This window comes from Zonotrichia leucophrys, chromosome 1, assembly GCF_028769735.1.
Source record: "Zonotrichia leucophrys gambelii isolate GWCS_2022_RI chromosome 1, RI_Zleu_2.0, whole genome shotgun sequence".
Taxonomy (NCBI): domain Eukaryota; kingdom Metazoa; phylum Chordata; class Aves; order Passeriformes; family Passerellidae; genus Zonotrichia; species Zonotrichia leucophrys.
Genome location: NC_088169.1, coordinates 41,607,904 through 41,624,272, shown reverse-complemented (window position 1 = coordinate 41,624,272; position 16,369 = coordinate 41,607,904). Strand labels below are relative to the sequence as shown.

The following is a 16,369-nucleotide window of genomic DNA, read 5'->3' as shown; positions in this document are numbered from 1 at the left end:
AAAAACAGACTAGAAACTTAAAATCTCATATAACAAAGGGACTATGGAAAGAACACAGATGAGAAAGGGACAGAATCTTTGCTTGGCAAAGAAGAAAAGATCCACAACAAACAAATACAAGAGGAAGGTGGTACTTAGGGAGTAAAGTATGTATTATCATTTTCCTACAGAGAGCTCTGAGGCACAACACCATTCAGTCTCTAGCAAGGTAAGTGATAGGAGCAACAGCAGCAGTGTATTCTAACTCATGACAGAAGGAGCAGTCAGATTTCCAGATCTGCCTTAATTCCCAACAGAGAAATAGAAAAGAGAAAAAATACACAAGAGAAAGATGTAATTTTTTCCCCAATTTAGCCCTCACTTGCTAAGCAAAGTAAGTGTGAACAAAAACTGTACTTTAAGAAAAGCATGCCTACAGCAATCAACTCGGGCTCAGCATATCACTCCTGATATAAACCTGTAACTGGACAAACGAGAGCAAAAATAAGAGAACACTGAAAATAGTATCATTTCTGTAAAGCAGTGTGGTTACTTTCACACAGTTAAATGTAAGTAGGAAATGTAAATAGGAAAAGAACTGAGCTGAACTGCACAATGGTTAAGTTGGAAGGGATCACAGTGTGTCATCTGGTCCCATCTCCCTCCCAAAACAAGGTCATCCTAAAGCACACTGCACAGGATAGTGTCCAGATATGCATTCCTGAATATCCCCAGTGAGGGATACTCCACAACCTCTCTGGGCAGTCTGTTCCAGTGCTCAGTCATTCACAAAGTAAAGAACTTCTGCCTCATGTTCAGGTGGAACTTCCCCACTCATCAGTTTCTGCCCGTTGCCTCTTGTCCTATTGCTCAGCACCACAGAGAAGAGCCTGGCTCCATCTCCAGGACACCCTCCCTTCAGATACTTAAAGTTATCCATAAATCAGAAGTGAGACTCTTAATACAATTTTGATGCTAGATACTTGATTGTCTAGAAGTGCATTGACTCTGTCATAAAAACGCTGATGGAAGGAGTATTCAGGCATCCAACACTAGAATTTAAGGCTGATAATATTCATGTAATATTTTCTTGATAAACTTCACCAAATTACTGCATTGCAAGTTGTGAGTTCAGTTTAATGAGATTTTATTTTTTTCTTTTATCTATAGCAGTTCTTTGTCTATTTCTTGCTTAGGTATCAACTCATTACACCTAAATCATCACATGTCTTTCACTTTTAATAACTCTATTTCCTCCCATTGCATTTCCTATTCAACTTTCATTATCTTGAGAGGGAATCATCCAGTTACACACAGCATGGGATCATATCTCTCCTGCTGCTAGATGGATGTACTGCAGTTCAAGAATGCACATGACAATTTATTGTGCTCAAGCAGCAGTGTTCAGGAAGTTTCTTTACTTTAATTCAACAAATTTTAGCTTTTAGCTGTCTAAAGGCCTTTAGACTACAGGAAGGATGTGACCTCACATGAAATTAAAACTTAGTGTGATAGGTGCATAAAATCCTCCTAATGTAGTTAATACATCAATGGAATCATAGAAGCGATTCAGCTGACCAATCACACATATCCATTGTAATTTGTTTCAGAGCCAAATTTTAAGTTACTTCTCCCAATCATTTCATTTGACCAGTCACTGATGTAATTTCACATGACCAGTCCTACAAGAATTGTGCCTAACATTTAACTGCAACACTCAACTTGAAAGAAAAAATCCAAACTGAACAGAGACAGACATAACAAATTCAACAAATATTAAGTGGCATCTCAGAAAAAATGTCCGATCCGTCAAAATCACAGAAACAGGGACTCCTCACATGGTACAAGGCACAAAAAGATGCAGTGAATCAAGGATGAAAACAAAACCACCATCTGACACAGATGATGTTCAAAACACCTTGCAGAATAACTGCAAGTGTGATTCTGGGAGTGTGGAAAGTTTGCATTTGCTGACCATAATATAAGCAGCAGGCTTAGATTCAACACCAAAGCCATAGAAAAAGTAACTGATACCTATTTTGCCTTCCCAGCACACAATCTGTGACTCAACACTCCATGAAAATTGTTTGGCCTTGCCTAATTCTGTAAAACCAAAAGAGAGAATGGAGAAAGTTTCACGAATAGCAGAAAGTGAAATACTTGAATTTCATATTTAAATGTTACCTATCACAACAGATTTCTAGAACAATTAGCTCTTTTTCTTTAACAAAAACCATGAAAGTTGCTACAGTAAAAAAATCTCCAAAAGCAGCAATACAAGAGTAGTTCAAATGTCCATTGGAAGAAATAAAAACAAACCTTCTGATTTGCTTCTATTTCCCTTTGCATTTTCTTGTCTACAGGTACTCTTGTCAATGATCTGTTAAAATAAAATATTTGTATCACTCAATCACCGTATTTTTAAAATAGCATTATTTTACATTAAATTGGTATTTTAATTAAACATCCAATGCGCTGTAACTGAAGAATGCTGTAATTAAGTCTTACAAAGAAGAGCAATGCAGTATCATAAATACTGAATTTTTAAGACAAATATAGGTCTGTTTTACTCTAGTAAACCCACATTTCAGATTCAGGCTAGTTTTCTTTTTTTTTTGCAGTAATATCATCAATGTATTTTTTACCACTCTCAATCTTTCCTCATGGCTTGTTTTTCCGGATGTATATTAAAAAAAGTAAATTGTTTGGTCATCTAATTTATTACCTGAATACATACCATATTTGCATATTTTAAGTTAATATTACTGTCTCCATGGTACTCAACTTTACAGCATGGAGAGCCATGGATTTGTCTGGACAAAGGCAAGGAAAGCATGCAAACAATGACCACTTTAAAATTAGCTGAGACTTAGAAAAAAGATATGCAGATAGAGACCCTTAAAAATGTTAAGCATTCACTGACAGAAAAAGTTTTAGCTACCTCAGTCATTCCATCTTTTGAAGGTAACACATTGATTTGTCTTTTTTACCTTTGATGAATGTTCTGGAAGACTATTTTATCCTCCCGTGCCACGCTGTATTGTTTGCGAATTTTATAATTATCAGGCTTATCATAAAACACTTTCAGAGGCAAATTTATCTCTCCCTGTTTTAAAAAAACCTAAACCATATTAACTAAATCCTGACAAATGCCAAAATAAATGTTCTAGTTGCCTATATGAACATTTTCTTTTCAAAACAGGACTGCACATGTTTTAGCAAATTTGTCCAGGGCTTCAAGAAAAACTGGAATCATCTTAAACCTGAAAGTTAACTAAGCAAACTGAGAATGACCCTGCTAAGCCAGTTTCAAACTTGTGGAAAATAAAGCATTGAATAATATAAATTCTCATCTCCCCCCTAAAGAAACTGATTTAGAGTAGATCTTGCCAGTATACTCCACATTTCTCACAATATGTCAGAAATAAGACATAAAATCAGTTTACTTTAAATAACTATTCAAGCTTTCCAGACCACCAAAGAGACATACTGTAGGAGCAAACAGTATCATTTCCAAGCTTGGTATTAGAGAGTTCTGAAGTAAAAAAATTCAAAAAATATTTCAAAAACCTGAATTTTATCATGCTGAACTCAACAAAAATAGTAGGGCCTGCAGCTGTCATAAGCACACTCTGTTAATAAAAATGCACAGATAAAAAGGACAACCTGTATATATCCAAATGGCTCCTACTGTGAGTAGTTGGGCAGAACAATAAAACATAAATGGTAAAATAATAAAAAAGACAAAGGAAAATGTAAAGGTGGTCCAACATTAGCAAGGAAGTAAAATACCCATCAGCAAAAGGTAAGCCTTAGATTGTTGTTCTGGTAATAGGAAAGCAATGCAAGGAATCATTGAACAGTTCCTTGTTCATGCATGGCAGTTGACATGGAAGGATTTTAGCATAATTTTATGGAGAAAGTGTGATGGTTGACCCTTGAAAAGGACACCCTACCAACCTGAGGTAACAAGCATAGCTGTGAAAGACATCTGTTCATTTTGAGTTCCCTCTTTTGTTCAATTTGTTCAGAGCTTCACAAAACTTTTACTTATGTTTTTGTAATTGTCAATTGAAAGACTAACTAAAGAGAAAACATTTCAGTGGCTGAAAGTAAATGGACACTATTTATCTTTCTACATGATGTAGGAATATTCTTGAATCACCTTAAGGTTGAAATATTCTCTATAGTTTTATGCATCTTTATTCTTACCTGGAAGAACATGTAGCCATATAGTATCAAAGGTTGAGGGGAAAAAAGGGAACCTTTCACAGGGTCATGTTAACATTTGTGAATGATTAATAAATAGCAAGTAACAGAGCATTATAATACCTAATTACATGCTCTTTAAGAATACAATAATAGGACAAGTATATAAAAATCAAAGATGAAAAATACCTTATAAAATGAATTATCAAAATGTTGCCATGACATATCAGCTGGTACACTGTCTACATCTGATGACATTTTGTAAAATCTACCTCAGACTAACCTTTTCAACTGGAAATACTGAGACACAAAAATACAGGTGGTAAATTAGAAAATGAAAGAAAATTTCAGAGGAATATATATTTCAGAGGTATATTAATTATTTTTAAGGTCTAAAGAACCCTGTTTTTAAGAAACATGCAGCATTTTATTTTCATTACTACAGTTCTAAAATTTGCATACAGCCTTCTTGAACCAAATTCTGTGTAAAAAAATGGTTGTTTTCAAATAAAAACTGTCTGAAAATTACACAGTTAAAAATACTATTATTATAACAATTGGCTATTTATCTAAAGTGACTAAGCAATATCTCTTCATTTCCTGTTTATTCTAGTTTTGCTTTTTTTCCAAACTAGTATTTTGATTCATCAGGTTAAGCATGATTAGACTATTAATGAAATTTAGTCTGTGCACTATTTTACACAATGCCCCTTTAAGTTGTCAGTGTAGACCTACTAAATTCAAGTTATTTAAATATTTGTAATCTCTCATGTTACAATAACATGCTAGATTAGCATGTTAGAATAAGTCATGTAGGACAGAAACAGTGATTCCCCTTTTAAAAATTTTAAAGTCTTCTTATACTTTTACCCAGAAAATACTTGAAGAGTAGGTGAATTGAGCTCTCTAATGCCACAAATACACAACGGGAGTTGGAGTGGAATGTAACAATTTAATGACTTGTAAAATCCATGATTTAAATGTCACCTGGCACACTTCAAAATGACTTTTTTCCTGTCCTTTAAAGAACAGAACTGGACTTGAAGTTTGACATTAAGTACGCTTCCACTATCTCCTACTGCAAAGCAGAATTTTCTGATTGCTAATCTAAGTGCAAACTTATACCATACTATTTCATAATAATTATGCTTCAGGCATTTTAAAAGGCATTTTGCTTCCTTGACAGAAGATGTTACAATGGTAGTTTTTCCATTATGGTGTAGATTTTCTCCACCAGACAATCAGGGGTGACAATGAAATACTGTGATAATTAAACAAGAGTGGCAAAATGCGAAAGCACGCTGCGTTAAGAACCCTATTTAGCATCACATTTAATTCAGTAATTCAAGCAAATATTGCTGATAGGATTACATGAAGAACTTAATAAGTATGAAGAAAAGCATTTCTCAATTACAGTACTACTGGCTTACAAGAAGAACAATTTTTCATATTCAGATAGCTAAAATCACGACATGTCCATTTATTTAATGTGTCTTTTGAACTTTTATTTAGTAATCTGTTATGGAAGACAGATCTTCCCCAGTAAGAACACTACCATACAACAGCCAGGGCCCAATCTCAACAGCAACACTGTGCTTAGAACTAATGTGTGTGAATCCCCATGAAATTTATTAATGGTATTTTGCCTCTTCCCACTGTGACTAGTTCTGCTACTAATTGAACAGAAGTTTTCACCCGGGAAAATATCAGTCCAGTGAAATCCATGAGAGCTAAGAAATGATTAGCATGTCCTAAAGTAATAATAATTAGCATAGCCTCAAGTAATGATTAGCATGCCCTCATGGCATCTCCTGCATCAGACAAAAATTTAAGAGACTGATCATGAGCTCTCCCTGCAGTTATCTTCTACTCAATGAAATTGCCTGGAATCCATCTAGCAAGCTGTTGAACGTGAATATGTGACTGCAGGATTTGGATATAAATCTGTATTACTGTCATTACAGGCAAATACAAACATGAAGACAGCATTTGAAAAAAAGAAAAAGCTTAATACCATACCTGGCTCTTATTGGGAAGTTCTGAGCAATGTCTTTCATTACCTTTAAGGCGTCATAAACAGGGGTAGACATAATTCGAGTAGCTGCTTGAAAACTAAGATCTAGGATGGGGGAAGAAAAATAAAATTTAAAAAAAGGAAGGCTGAATCAAAGTGAATAAGACATTCCTAGTTTAGCCTGATAAAACACTTCTTGGATGAAAAAATAGGTGAGCTAGAGGTGGAATGTTAACTTCTATTTCTTAATAATTTTACCAAGAAAAGAAATCAAAAGTAGGTTTCAGGACCCTTTTAACAGGCAAATAAGTTGTGATCTGTTGAAGCCACAACACCCAACTGCTGCTATTACTGCAGATAGTGAGGAAGCTGTAAACTTGGGCCATACACTTAAAACCCTTCATAAACTGCTAATAATTTCCATTTTATGCTGAACAGCTAGGATCCAAACATTCAAATACCACTGATGCCAACTGACATCTTTTTACCTCCTTGGTTATCTCTGGTCAGGGCTGTCACTTACAGACCTCCCCTTGCAGCACCCTAACACAGCTGAGTGCTGTGTAAGGCACCTTGAGCAAAAAGTACTTACTAATTACTTACCTAAAATATAAAAGCTCTTGAAAGACAACTCTTGAATGGTGTTTAGGTTCATTTATAAATAGAAGTATGCCCTATAGCTGAAGTAGTTTTGCTTAAATTTAGCTAGATTTTTACTTTGAAGCTAATTAAAGGAAATCAGAGAGAAGCTGAGCCATTAATTCAGCCACTATAATTAGTCATTAAGAATGATCTAGAGAAAGCACCCTGTCCTGTCAGCAGTAAGGGTATCAAAACAACTGCACCAAAAAATGTGGGGGCTGAAGACTGAAGATCCTGCACCATAAGCCACTACAAGTCTTCCTGACATAAATTAACAGCATCCCAACATTTCACTACTTTGAACACTAAGAACTGGTTCTTTGGGGAGCAGCACCATTTCTTTTTTTATATATGTAGCCATAACACCACAGAAAAGACTACCACTAAACAGAAACGTTGTACTGCCTTTTGAAGGCAGACATTAAAGGGATTGAAGTTTCATGGCTGCTCCAGCTTTAATATCAGCCAAGTGGCATTCAATCACACACAAAAAGAAAAACAGTCCAACCCATTATTTTCTTTTCCAATTTTTTTTACAAAGTAGATTTCTCAAGGGAACTTCAAAGCAATATTTTTCAATTGTTTTTAATTCTGGACAAAGATAAATCCTGCAGTTGAACTTCACTGATAAGAGACTGCACGTGAACTACAATTATCTCACACAGCTAATATCAGACTGGACATTGCTAGCAAGCTCTGTAACATCAGGGTCCCAAAAGAAACTCAAGCTCCAATAATTGCTCAGTCTCCTTCACTGCACTAATATACAGGCAAGCTGATCAGGTTGTCCTCTAAAGCTGAAGACCATAAGAGAGAAAATTTACTTGCATAAACTTGAATATTGTGACATTTTATGAGAGATTTATATTTAATTCCAGCTACTGAGTGTCCTGCAAGTCATCAGCACATAAGCTTTAGCAATCAATGTATTTGTTTTCCTTTTCTACAGGAAAGCTTTCAAAAGCATGTTCTTCCACTTGATATTATATTTTAAAAAGGCATCGATGTGAACTCCACTATACTGATAAAATTTATAAATTAAAGAAAACAAGCTGTCCTAACATGTATTTCATCCAACCTAGCAGTTGTGTCAAAATTATATCTTTTGCCTGACCTCTAAAAAGAGTATCTAAAACAAGTTTTAATACCTGAGATGATCTATTAGGCAGAAAAACAGGTAATATATCTCTCCATCTTATAAAATTGCTTCTATGTTCCTTTAATTTCTAGCACAGAATACAAAGTATCAGAACATGCCCTTTAAATACTTCAGGTATTAAGGTTTTTGTATGAAATTATGTCTCTTCTTTAAAAAAGAAGCTTTTATCATAATGCCAATGCATTAAAATAACAAAAGAAATATTAAATAGAGTATTGTGTTGATCAAAAATAAAATTCAATACATACCCTGCATCTCCCAAACCTTCAGTGGTTCCATGTTGTTAGTAGTTTCAATCAGATGTTTTTTAAACTCCATCAGATTGTTTTTCAGGTCAGGATGCATCCGTCTACAATGAAACATTTTATTACAAAAAAGAATCAATTACATCCATCAGTGTCTGCTCTTATCCACAGTACTGCTCACAGCTAATGTTGTGCTCTTAGGATAACAACCAAAAATGAACTTTAATTCATTATTGAAACAAAAATATGGATTTTGTGTGAGAAAAGGTGATTTCTGAGAGCTAAACCCCAGCTAAAGAGAATCATAGAATCATTTAGGTCAGAAAGGAACTCTAAGGTCCTTAAGTCCAACCATTAGGGCAGCACTGTCAAGTCCACCACTAAACTATGTCCCTAAGTGCCACATCCACCCAGGCATGGCAACTCAACCACTTTCCTGGCCAGCCTCTCCCAATGCCTGGCAACTCTCTCTGTAAGGAAATTCTTACTGAACACCAGGAGTTCACTTATTTTGCAGTGATGTGTCTCAAAACCTGCCACATAAATTTAGATGGAATAAATGAAGTCAAAGATGGGATAGTGCTACCATGCCATACAGGTAACTGTTTATTTAGCTTGCTATAGGATGATGTATAACTAACTGTACCTTAACTGTACTATATATTGACTGTAACTGAATGCACTCTTTGTGGCATTAACTACAAGAGATACAGGCAATACAAAGTTGAAAACATGTTCAAAATACTGACAGCACTGACAAAATCAATGTACTGAGCACACAAATCATCTGTCAGAGCTAAAGAACATGGTACACAAAAGCTTAGCTATTTGTTTTGAGAACATAATAGGTAGGTAAAGAAGTTTTGAGGACAAATATTTCAGAGCCTGCTGTTAAGATATGCTTGAAAAAATTCTCCATTAAATTTCTAAACATTTTATGTCTTCTGCTTACATTCATAACTATTTCACAGCTGAGAAAAGTAAAACTTTTGACATGGCTGTAAAAGAGAGACAATTTACAGACTACTGAAACATCTATTTCACCTCCTGTATGAAAAGGAGAAGAGAAAAAAAACCCAATGAATCTAGAAACAATGTCAAAAAGATAGAATTATCTGACAGCTTCACAAATCAGTCACAGTGGAGAATCAGAGATTAAGTATAGCTAAACCTAGCAAAACACAAGAAGGAAAAAAAGCTCAGATAAAGATACGGCATAAGCATTTGGTATTACCTGCTGTGCAGAATCTCAGACATACAGGTGAAACAACAGGGAAGCCTCAAGATCTGAGCACACTTTTATCTCAACATGTTTGCGAACAAAAAGACAGGAAGGGAGGGGATGGGCTCTCAAGAATTTAGACAGAATTAGCAGCTCTGAAGTCTGAGATTTACAGTTTAGTGACAATATTTACAAACAAGTTTACTTTTTGTTTTAAATAATAAGAAAATGACATCTAGAGAAGACTCACAACCTCGAGGTATTTTGCTGAAGAAAAAATTTATGATCCACGACATGGATCTGTTACAGGAAAAGGGAAGCATTTGCATGACTGACACCACAAAATGAATCCAACTGAGGACTGGAAGGAGTGCTCAGCAGGGTAACATTCAATTTCATTTAACAGACTGCAGCTTGAGATAAGAGTTCCTGAGGGAGGAGAATACAAACTCACAAACTCCAGAATGAGATGGTATCTATAATAAGCCCATCTTCCTAGAAGTATCACTCCTTAACTCTATGAAATCTATTACTATCCTTCTTAAAAACACCTTATGGAGATACAGCTCATGTGTTTGGATTCCTTGTGCTGCTCTTGCATTTTGAAAACCAACATTTTGATTCTAATTACCTAACAAATGTGAAATCACAATGTTCTAAGTTTTTGTTAGTGTTACCCAGGCAGATATTTTTAATTTTAAAAGTTTACTGTATAGAAATTAGAAAACTAAAAGCAATACATTTAAATTAAAAGAATAAATAAGCTTGCATCTTTATGTTCATAGGACATAAAAAATAAAAAAAAATAATTTCCACCAATGAAATACTTTCCAACATAAATATCAATCATTCTATTAAAAAAACCCAACTGGTTGAGGTTCCAGAAACAAATGTAAAAGTTTAATTATAACTTATATCAACTCACTTTAATTTGCCAAAGAGAAATCCTTGGACATCACTTTCCTCCTCCTCCTCTTCCTCATCTTCCTCTTCTTTTGTCTCATTTGCTCCTGAATACATAACACATGTACACAATATAAGCCAAGAAAGTTAGTGTAGTATTATGTTTTTATGAATTATAAACCAGTTAATAGAAACATACAATCACAAAGTCATCATTCCCAGATGTAGTTTTAATTAAATGTATACTTACATATTTTGGCATCCAAATTATTCACTCTACAGAACTTTGCAACATTAAAATTAATTTCAATATAATTAATTCAGTGGTAACAATTTTTATATAAAAAATTAAATAAGTGTGGTTTAACAATTCACAAATCAGCCATTTCTCAGTTTGATTAAATGATAAGGTATAACTCTCATCAATCAACTACTACCAAATTTACACTTGAAAAGTCTGATGACCTTAAAGCACTTAAATCTCCAGCTGGCATTTGATGTAAATCAAAGATCAGCATGTTTCCCTTTAAAAAAAACTAAACTATTTTTTGACATGACTCAAAGGTCATTCAACCTTAGTCTTACGAAAGAGAGTTAACTTTCCTTTTATCTCATGAATGTCCCTGCAAAGTAATTTGTGTCCCCATGCTGTAGTTACCATTTTCTATAGTAAATGTCTTATTTCAATACATTGTAATGTGCACTAGTCCACATTCTATATTCTATTCAACATCTTTTCTACAGAAGATTGTGAAAGTATTTCCACAGAAATTCAGAGAAAAAAAAAAAACCTCAGCCCTGAAACACTAATGTGTAGATACTGTAGCCATTATAGTATGAGCAATGCCAACAATCAAAGTAACTGAATTACAAAGGTAAACAGTCTCAAAATTACTGAGAGGAAGAAGACCAGATTGTATTTTGAAGAGCCACAGAAAACAGCAATTAGAGGTTAGAAAATTGACTGTGTCCTAAGCACAGATCTTTACAAATGTCTCATGTATTTTGAATTAGTTCCTAATATCTGAGATTTCCTTCTGTAGATTTAAATTAAGTATAACCTTCAAAATATTAATGACTGAATATTTTACAAACTGAAGATTTTAATGCATTTCAATAGCATCTCCAGCAAGATATCAAATAATTTAAAAAACCCACCTACCTTTAACCTGTGTGTCATCTACTGCTTTATATTCTGTACTCTTTATTGCAAGTTCCACACCATATCCAGATAAATACATTTTCCTGGAATTTGGTTTCTGCTTGATGTTTTTAACAGAAGAAAAAAACATAACTTACAAAATGTATTTAAAGGAGATTAACAATATCTAATATTGTAACTTGGAAATGCTATGACATTTAAGTGATTACTTAAATTCATCTTTCAATTCAAAGTGCAAGGCATATTGACAGTCCACTGAGAAGGCATGTAAAAAAAAAGGTGACAATGTCCTTTATCTCCTGCAAATCACAGAAAGGCTGGCCAGAGTTGCAGTCTTTATACAATACTAGAAGAGGGATTAGAACAGGCACAGCTCATAGCACCCTACACAATTACTGATGCCTCACAATTCACATTTTCAACTGATACTCATTTCTTTGTAATGTTGCCAGACTTCCAAGATGCTAAGAGGAAACACTCTATTTTTGCACGAGACTTACTCTTTTAAAAAGTTTGATAAAACAACTAATCACTTTCTGTGAGGAGTATTAATAAAATGTATTAAAGTATCACTGTGAAAAACAGGTTACCACTTAAAACAAACAACAGCTATTTCTAACTCTTTGAGTGGAAGTTTGACATTCAACAGTGTAATTACACAAAACATACTTATTTCAGAACATGTCCTACTTTGACCCAAATGTATGCAAATCCTCTTTCCAAAATACAATTTGCACATGCACAGCAGCAATTTCTTGAAAGCCTTTTGAGCTTTAGTTTGCAATTTCTAAGAACCTTTCTGTACTGAGAATCCTCCAGACTACAAGTGAAAACCCAGCAGGGCTGGGAGGCTTCTCTGTCCATCCTCCAAGCAAAACTCAAGGCAGAGGCAGCAGAGAGCACTCCATACGTAGTCTCAGTGATACTGGTTAAAAAAAGAAAGCAGAAAGACTGTACCTCTCCTGTTATCAATGTTCCCTCTTCTAGTATTTAACGTAAAAAAGGAGGGACAATCCATCCCAGTGTGTACCAAAGAACAAAAATGGAGGTTGTGAGGAAGGAAGAAAAGGGAAGAGAGGTCTGAAGAGAGAAAAGGTGCAGGCAAGAAGACAACATGCATTTGGGAAGACCATGATACATAAGCCAGGCAGATCAATGAGACAGTTAATATGCAAGTAGGCATTTCATTGAAATAAAAGCATAAAAGAACAAAGTTCATTAAAAACTAAACCTCATACAACTTTGAATTCAAGACTGGTTTCCTCAAATTCTCTATTTCATTACTGTGTGCAAACAACTCAAAGTCATCTGCAAACTACACATCTCATCTCCCTGAAATTCCTGGTCTACAAAAACACATCAACCTCTCACTCCATCAGATTATTTCCAGATTAGTCACACTACTTAAGAGCTGTACTTTGAATATAAATCACAAAAGCCTTCCAATAATCACAACTGGGGACAATAAGTTCCATGTACTGGTATTTTTCTTGTTTTGTGTCAGGGTTAAGAGTAAGCTAAGAAGAGAAAGTTAAGAATTCAGATACATAATGTTTCAAATAGTGACACTATGGAACACAAACATTTTAAAACTGGTCAATGATATTGCCCACGATACTCCATGCTGCTGTATCTCAATGAACATGAGATTACCTGGAGAATATGTAAAAAATATAATTGGTAATTTCTCTGTTTGATTCTCTATTCTACTTTCCATTTTTCTAATTCTAGTTACTAATATGTTCAGTCTGCTGCACCAAGATTCACCTGAGATCTTATACTGTACAACACCAAAAAAGAGATATTTCAAGATCAGTAATGCAATCAGTGCTTGCATGCAGGATTGGGAACGTTACCATGCTTTCCTGGCTTCATAGTTTGTATTTGGTGAATTACTTACCTAGAGAGTTTTAATATTAGAAAATTTTCTAATATTAGGAAATTATGCATATTACACATAATTTAGGCAAATGCAGAAATAAACGTAGAAAAAGTATTTTGTCAAAAAGCAAGCAAAGCAAAGACAGAATGCTAGCAGTTTACTGAAACAATGTTGATTTGAATTGCATACCTGAACATAATGTCGGAGAACATAAACAATTTCCTCCTTTTGTGCCTTCTCAGATAAAATCTTGTGGAATTTGACAAAGTCTCTCGTGCCCATTTCTGCATACAGAATAACCACTGGGCCATCCTCTTTGAGAGTTGGGAATTTATGGTCTACCTTAAAAAGATATGGCCTGGGTCTGGTTTTAAAACAAATAATGGTGATATTATGAAGTCAGAAAATTATTAAAACAGTGGCAGTTTTTCTAGTTCATAATTAATAAAAATAGTAAGTGTTCATACGCTAAAATTATACGTGCCATGTTAAAATCATCATAAAATAATGATTGCTCACAAACAAACCCAGAACAACAAATTGATAAATTTAAGTATAAGAAACTGAAAAATTAGCACCAGCTATAAATAACTGAAATATATTTTATCAAATCACAACACAAAGCATATGAAAAGCATAGCACTTGGAGATTTTGTGCATCACTAACAGCTTGAAATTTTTAATTTGAATGAGATATTACACCTATCAGAGATACACAGAGCAATCAGTGAGTAACAGAGTAGCAGAGGGAGATTCTGTGAAGTTTGAGAAAGCTGTCAACACACCTGGAAACTAACGGCTTATACTATTTTGAAACCATCAGACTCTGTTAATTCAGCTAATTTTGCAAATTTTGACTGCCTACCTACACTCCTTATTGAAGACCAGGACTAGAAAAGTTATGCTGCAATGATTTCTTAGATGAATAAAGACATCTTTTGAATAAAACCCGGGAAAGATGGAGAAGTAACAGAGGATATGATTGAGTAATACACTCAAGGTACTAATTATTGATGAGCACAGTTTTTCAAAGTTGCACTGACAATCAAAAAACCACTAAGCTGTCTCTAAGCATGCCCAAGACAAGCTAGGAAACTCTAATTCAACACACAATACAGAACTGTGTGTGGCAGACCCTCACCAAAGAGCCATGCTCAAAAGGGTGTGAGCAGAACACCAGAGTTTCCTTGATGTAGGTCTTTGGAACATATTCAATAAAAAACCATGGAATCATTTACACTGCAAAGGTAACCTTTGGAGGCAATGTGCTGCAAACCCTCACTTCAAGCAGGAGTAATCTGTATGAGGTTACTCAGAGTTTTAACAACAATGTCCTATGTAAGTGTGGTAGGCATGCAATCAAGGACTCATTTGTAAGGCAGAAATAAAAGGAGGGGCCCAGTTTAAAAGTTCACTTGGGTGCAGCTAGTCAGGTGTCACAGAAATATCAGGCAAGCTGTCCCACTGCTATCACAGGACAAGGCAGAGCAAATAGGTGAGATCCAGGAGTCTGAAATGGCTCTTGAATGAGTAATCTCTGTGGAAGAACCAATCCAGCTTTGCCCCAATAAAAGCATATGTGTGGGATGTGACTTATGCAACTTCCTTCTCATAACCAGAGACAAGAGCTGCCACTTTCATGGAGAGAGTGGAAAACCTCAACCAAGTGAGCTTCTCTTTTTGTAATTAACTTTATCCACTCTACTTCAACCAACCAACTAAGGTGGTTACTGAATGCTGCCATGACTTGAATAGTGACAGTCTCATATCACAATGAACATGCTCCATGTTCATTAAGTGCTGTAATGAAATAACACTGCACAGAGCTCCTCTAATGACCTTGGGTTGAGAAGTAAAGTGTTCAGCCCTTGTAAATCCAAGATAAGCCTCTGTTCTTTGTTTCTCTTCAACACTGAGTAGTAGTGACAAATAATTGATTCTCCTGCTCTTAGAACTGAAAGGTAATTAATTTCCTGCCATAAGAGATGCTCATAAGAAGGCTGACTGAAAGACAAGGAAGAACAGCTGGGCAGACGAAAAGAAAATGATAAAAAAATTGAACAGATGTGGAGCTCAGCACTTGCTAATCAGTTACTAGGGAAGTACAGGCTACATGCTTGTCTAGATAGTACCCAGGATAGGATGCAGAAGCAATGGGAGAGAAGACAGCAAACATGTACTGACAAATATAAGGCATTGATTGTTTTGAGCAAAATGTGACTTCTATTAATGGTTCTGCTCCTCACAGCAACAGCCCCAGAAACCTTAGTGCTGTGTTTTGGACAGCCAGCAAGATAAGCAATCCCAAGCATTTAACCATGTGTTCTTTGACATGCCCAGAGCCCTTGAACTCCAGAGCCATTGCACCTCCACACAAAATATTTCCAATTAGACCCACACAGTCCATTGCAACATGGCTGAAAATGCAAAAGACAATCACAGTTGCTGATGCATAAAGGACTGAATGAAACACAACCTCAACCCTGACATGCAGAATATTTGGGGTCTTGGTCCAAAGAGCCTGAGACTTCCTGGATGTTGGTTTGAGATGATGAATCCACACAAAAAGAATGCTGCAGCCTCTTCTTTCTCTTCCAGTGAGATTTGAAATTATCAGTCCCTAAAGTCAGGACACTCCTAGCACCCTCATCCAAATATGGTGAACAACTAAAAGCATAGCTTAAATAGGCTGGAAGAGTCATGACAGACAGAAGACATAGAAAGTAACACAAAGGAAAATACTCGGAAATAAAAAAAATAATCAATAAATCAAAAATATCTCTTCTACGAAAAGACAGAAAAAGAATGACTGGTTTAGAGCAACTAGCACACTGTCCCTTATATCATTTGTTCACCTGGTAGGAAGCAAAGAAGAGGAGCACAGCCCTACCATTATCACCTAGCCTAAATATCATCAGCACAGGTGAAGCATCTGCTATCCAGAGTACAAAG

General features: G+C 35.3%; 1 protein-coding gene across 7 annotated transcripts in view; it reads right to left on the bottom strand.

Annotated features, from left to right (window-relative positions):
* UGGT2 (UDP-glucose glycoprotein glucosyltransferase 2) overlaps positions 1–16,369 on the bottom strand; it is a 76,969-nt gene that overhangs the window by 47,595 nt on the left and 13,005 nt on the right. For 6 of the 7 annotated variants that reach the window (XM_064712549.1, XM_064712568.1, XM_064712602.1 and 3 more), the window contains 6 exons: positions 13,607–13,781; positions 11,536–11,635; positions 10,396–10,480; positions 8,252–8,352; positions 6,208–6,307; positions 2,299–2,359 (listed from right to left, as the gene is read on the bottom strand). In XM_064712549.1, coding sequence (XP_064568619.1) covers positions 2,299–2,359; positions 6,208–6,307; positions 8,252–8,352; positions 10,396–10,480; positions 11,536–11,635; positions 13,607–13,781 — 622 coding nt within the window. The remainder of the gene's footprint in view (positions 1–2,298; positions 2,360–6,207; positions 6,308–8,251; positions 8,353–10,395; positions 10,481–11,535; positions 11,636–13,606; positions 13,782–16,369) is intronic. The other variant, XM_064712559.1, reaches the window with a different exon arrangement.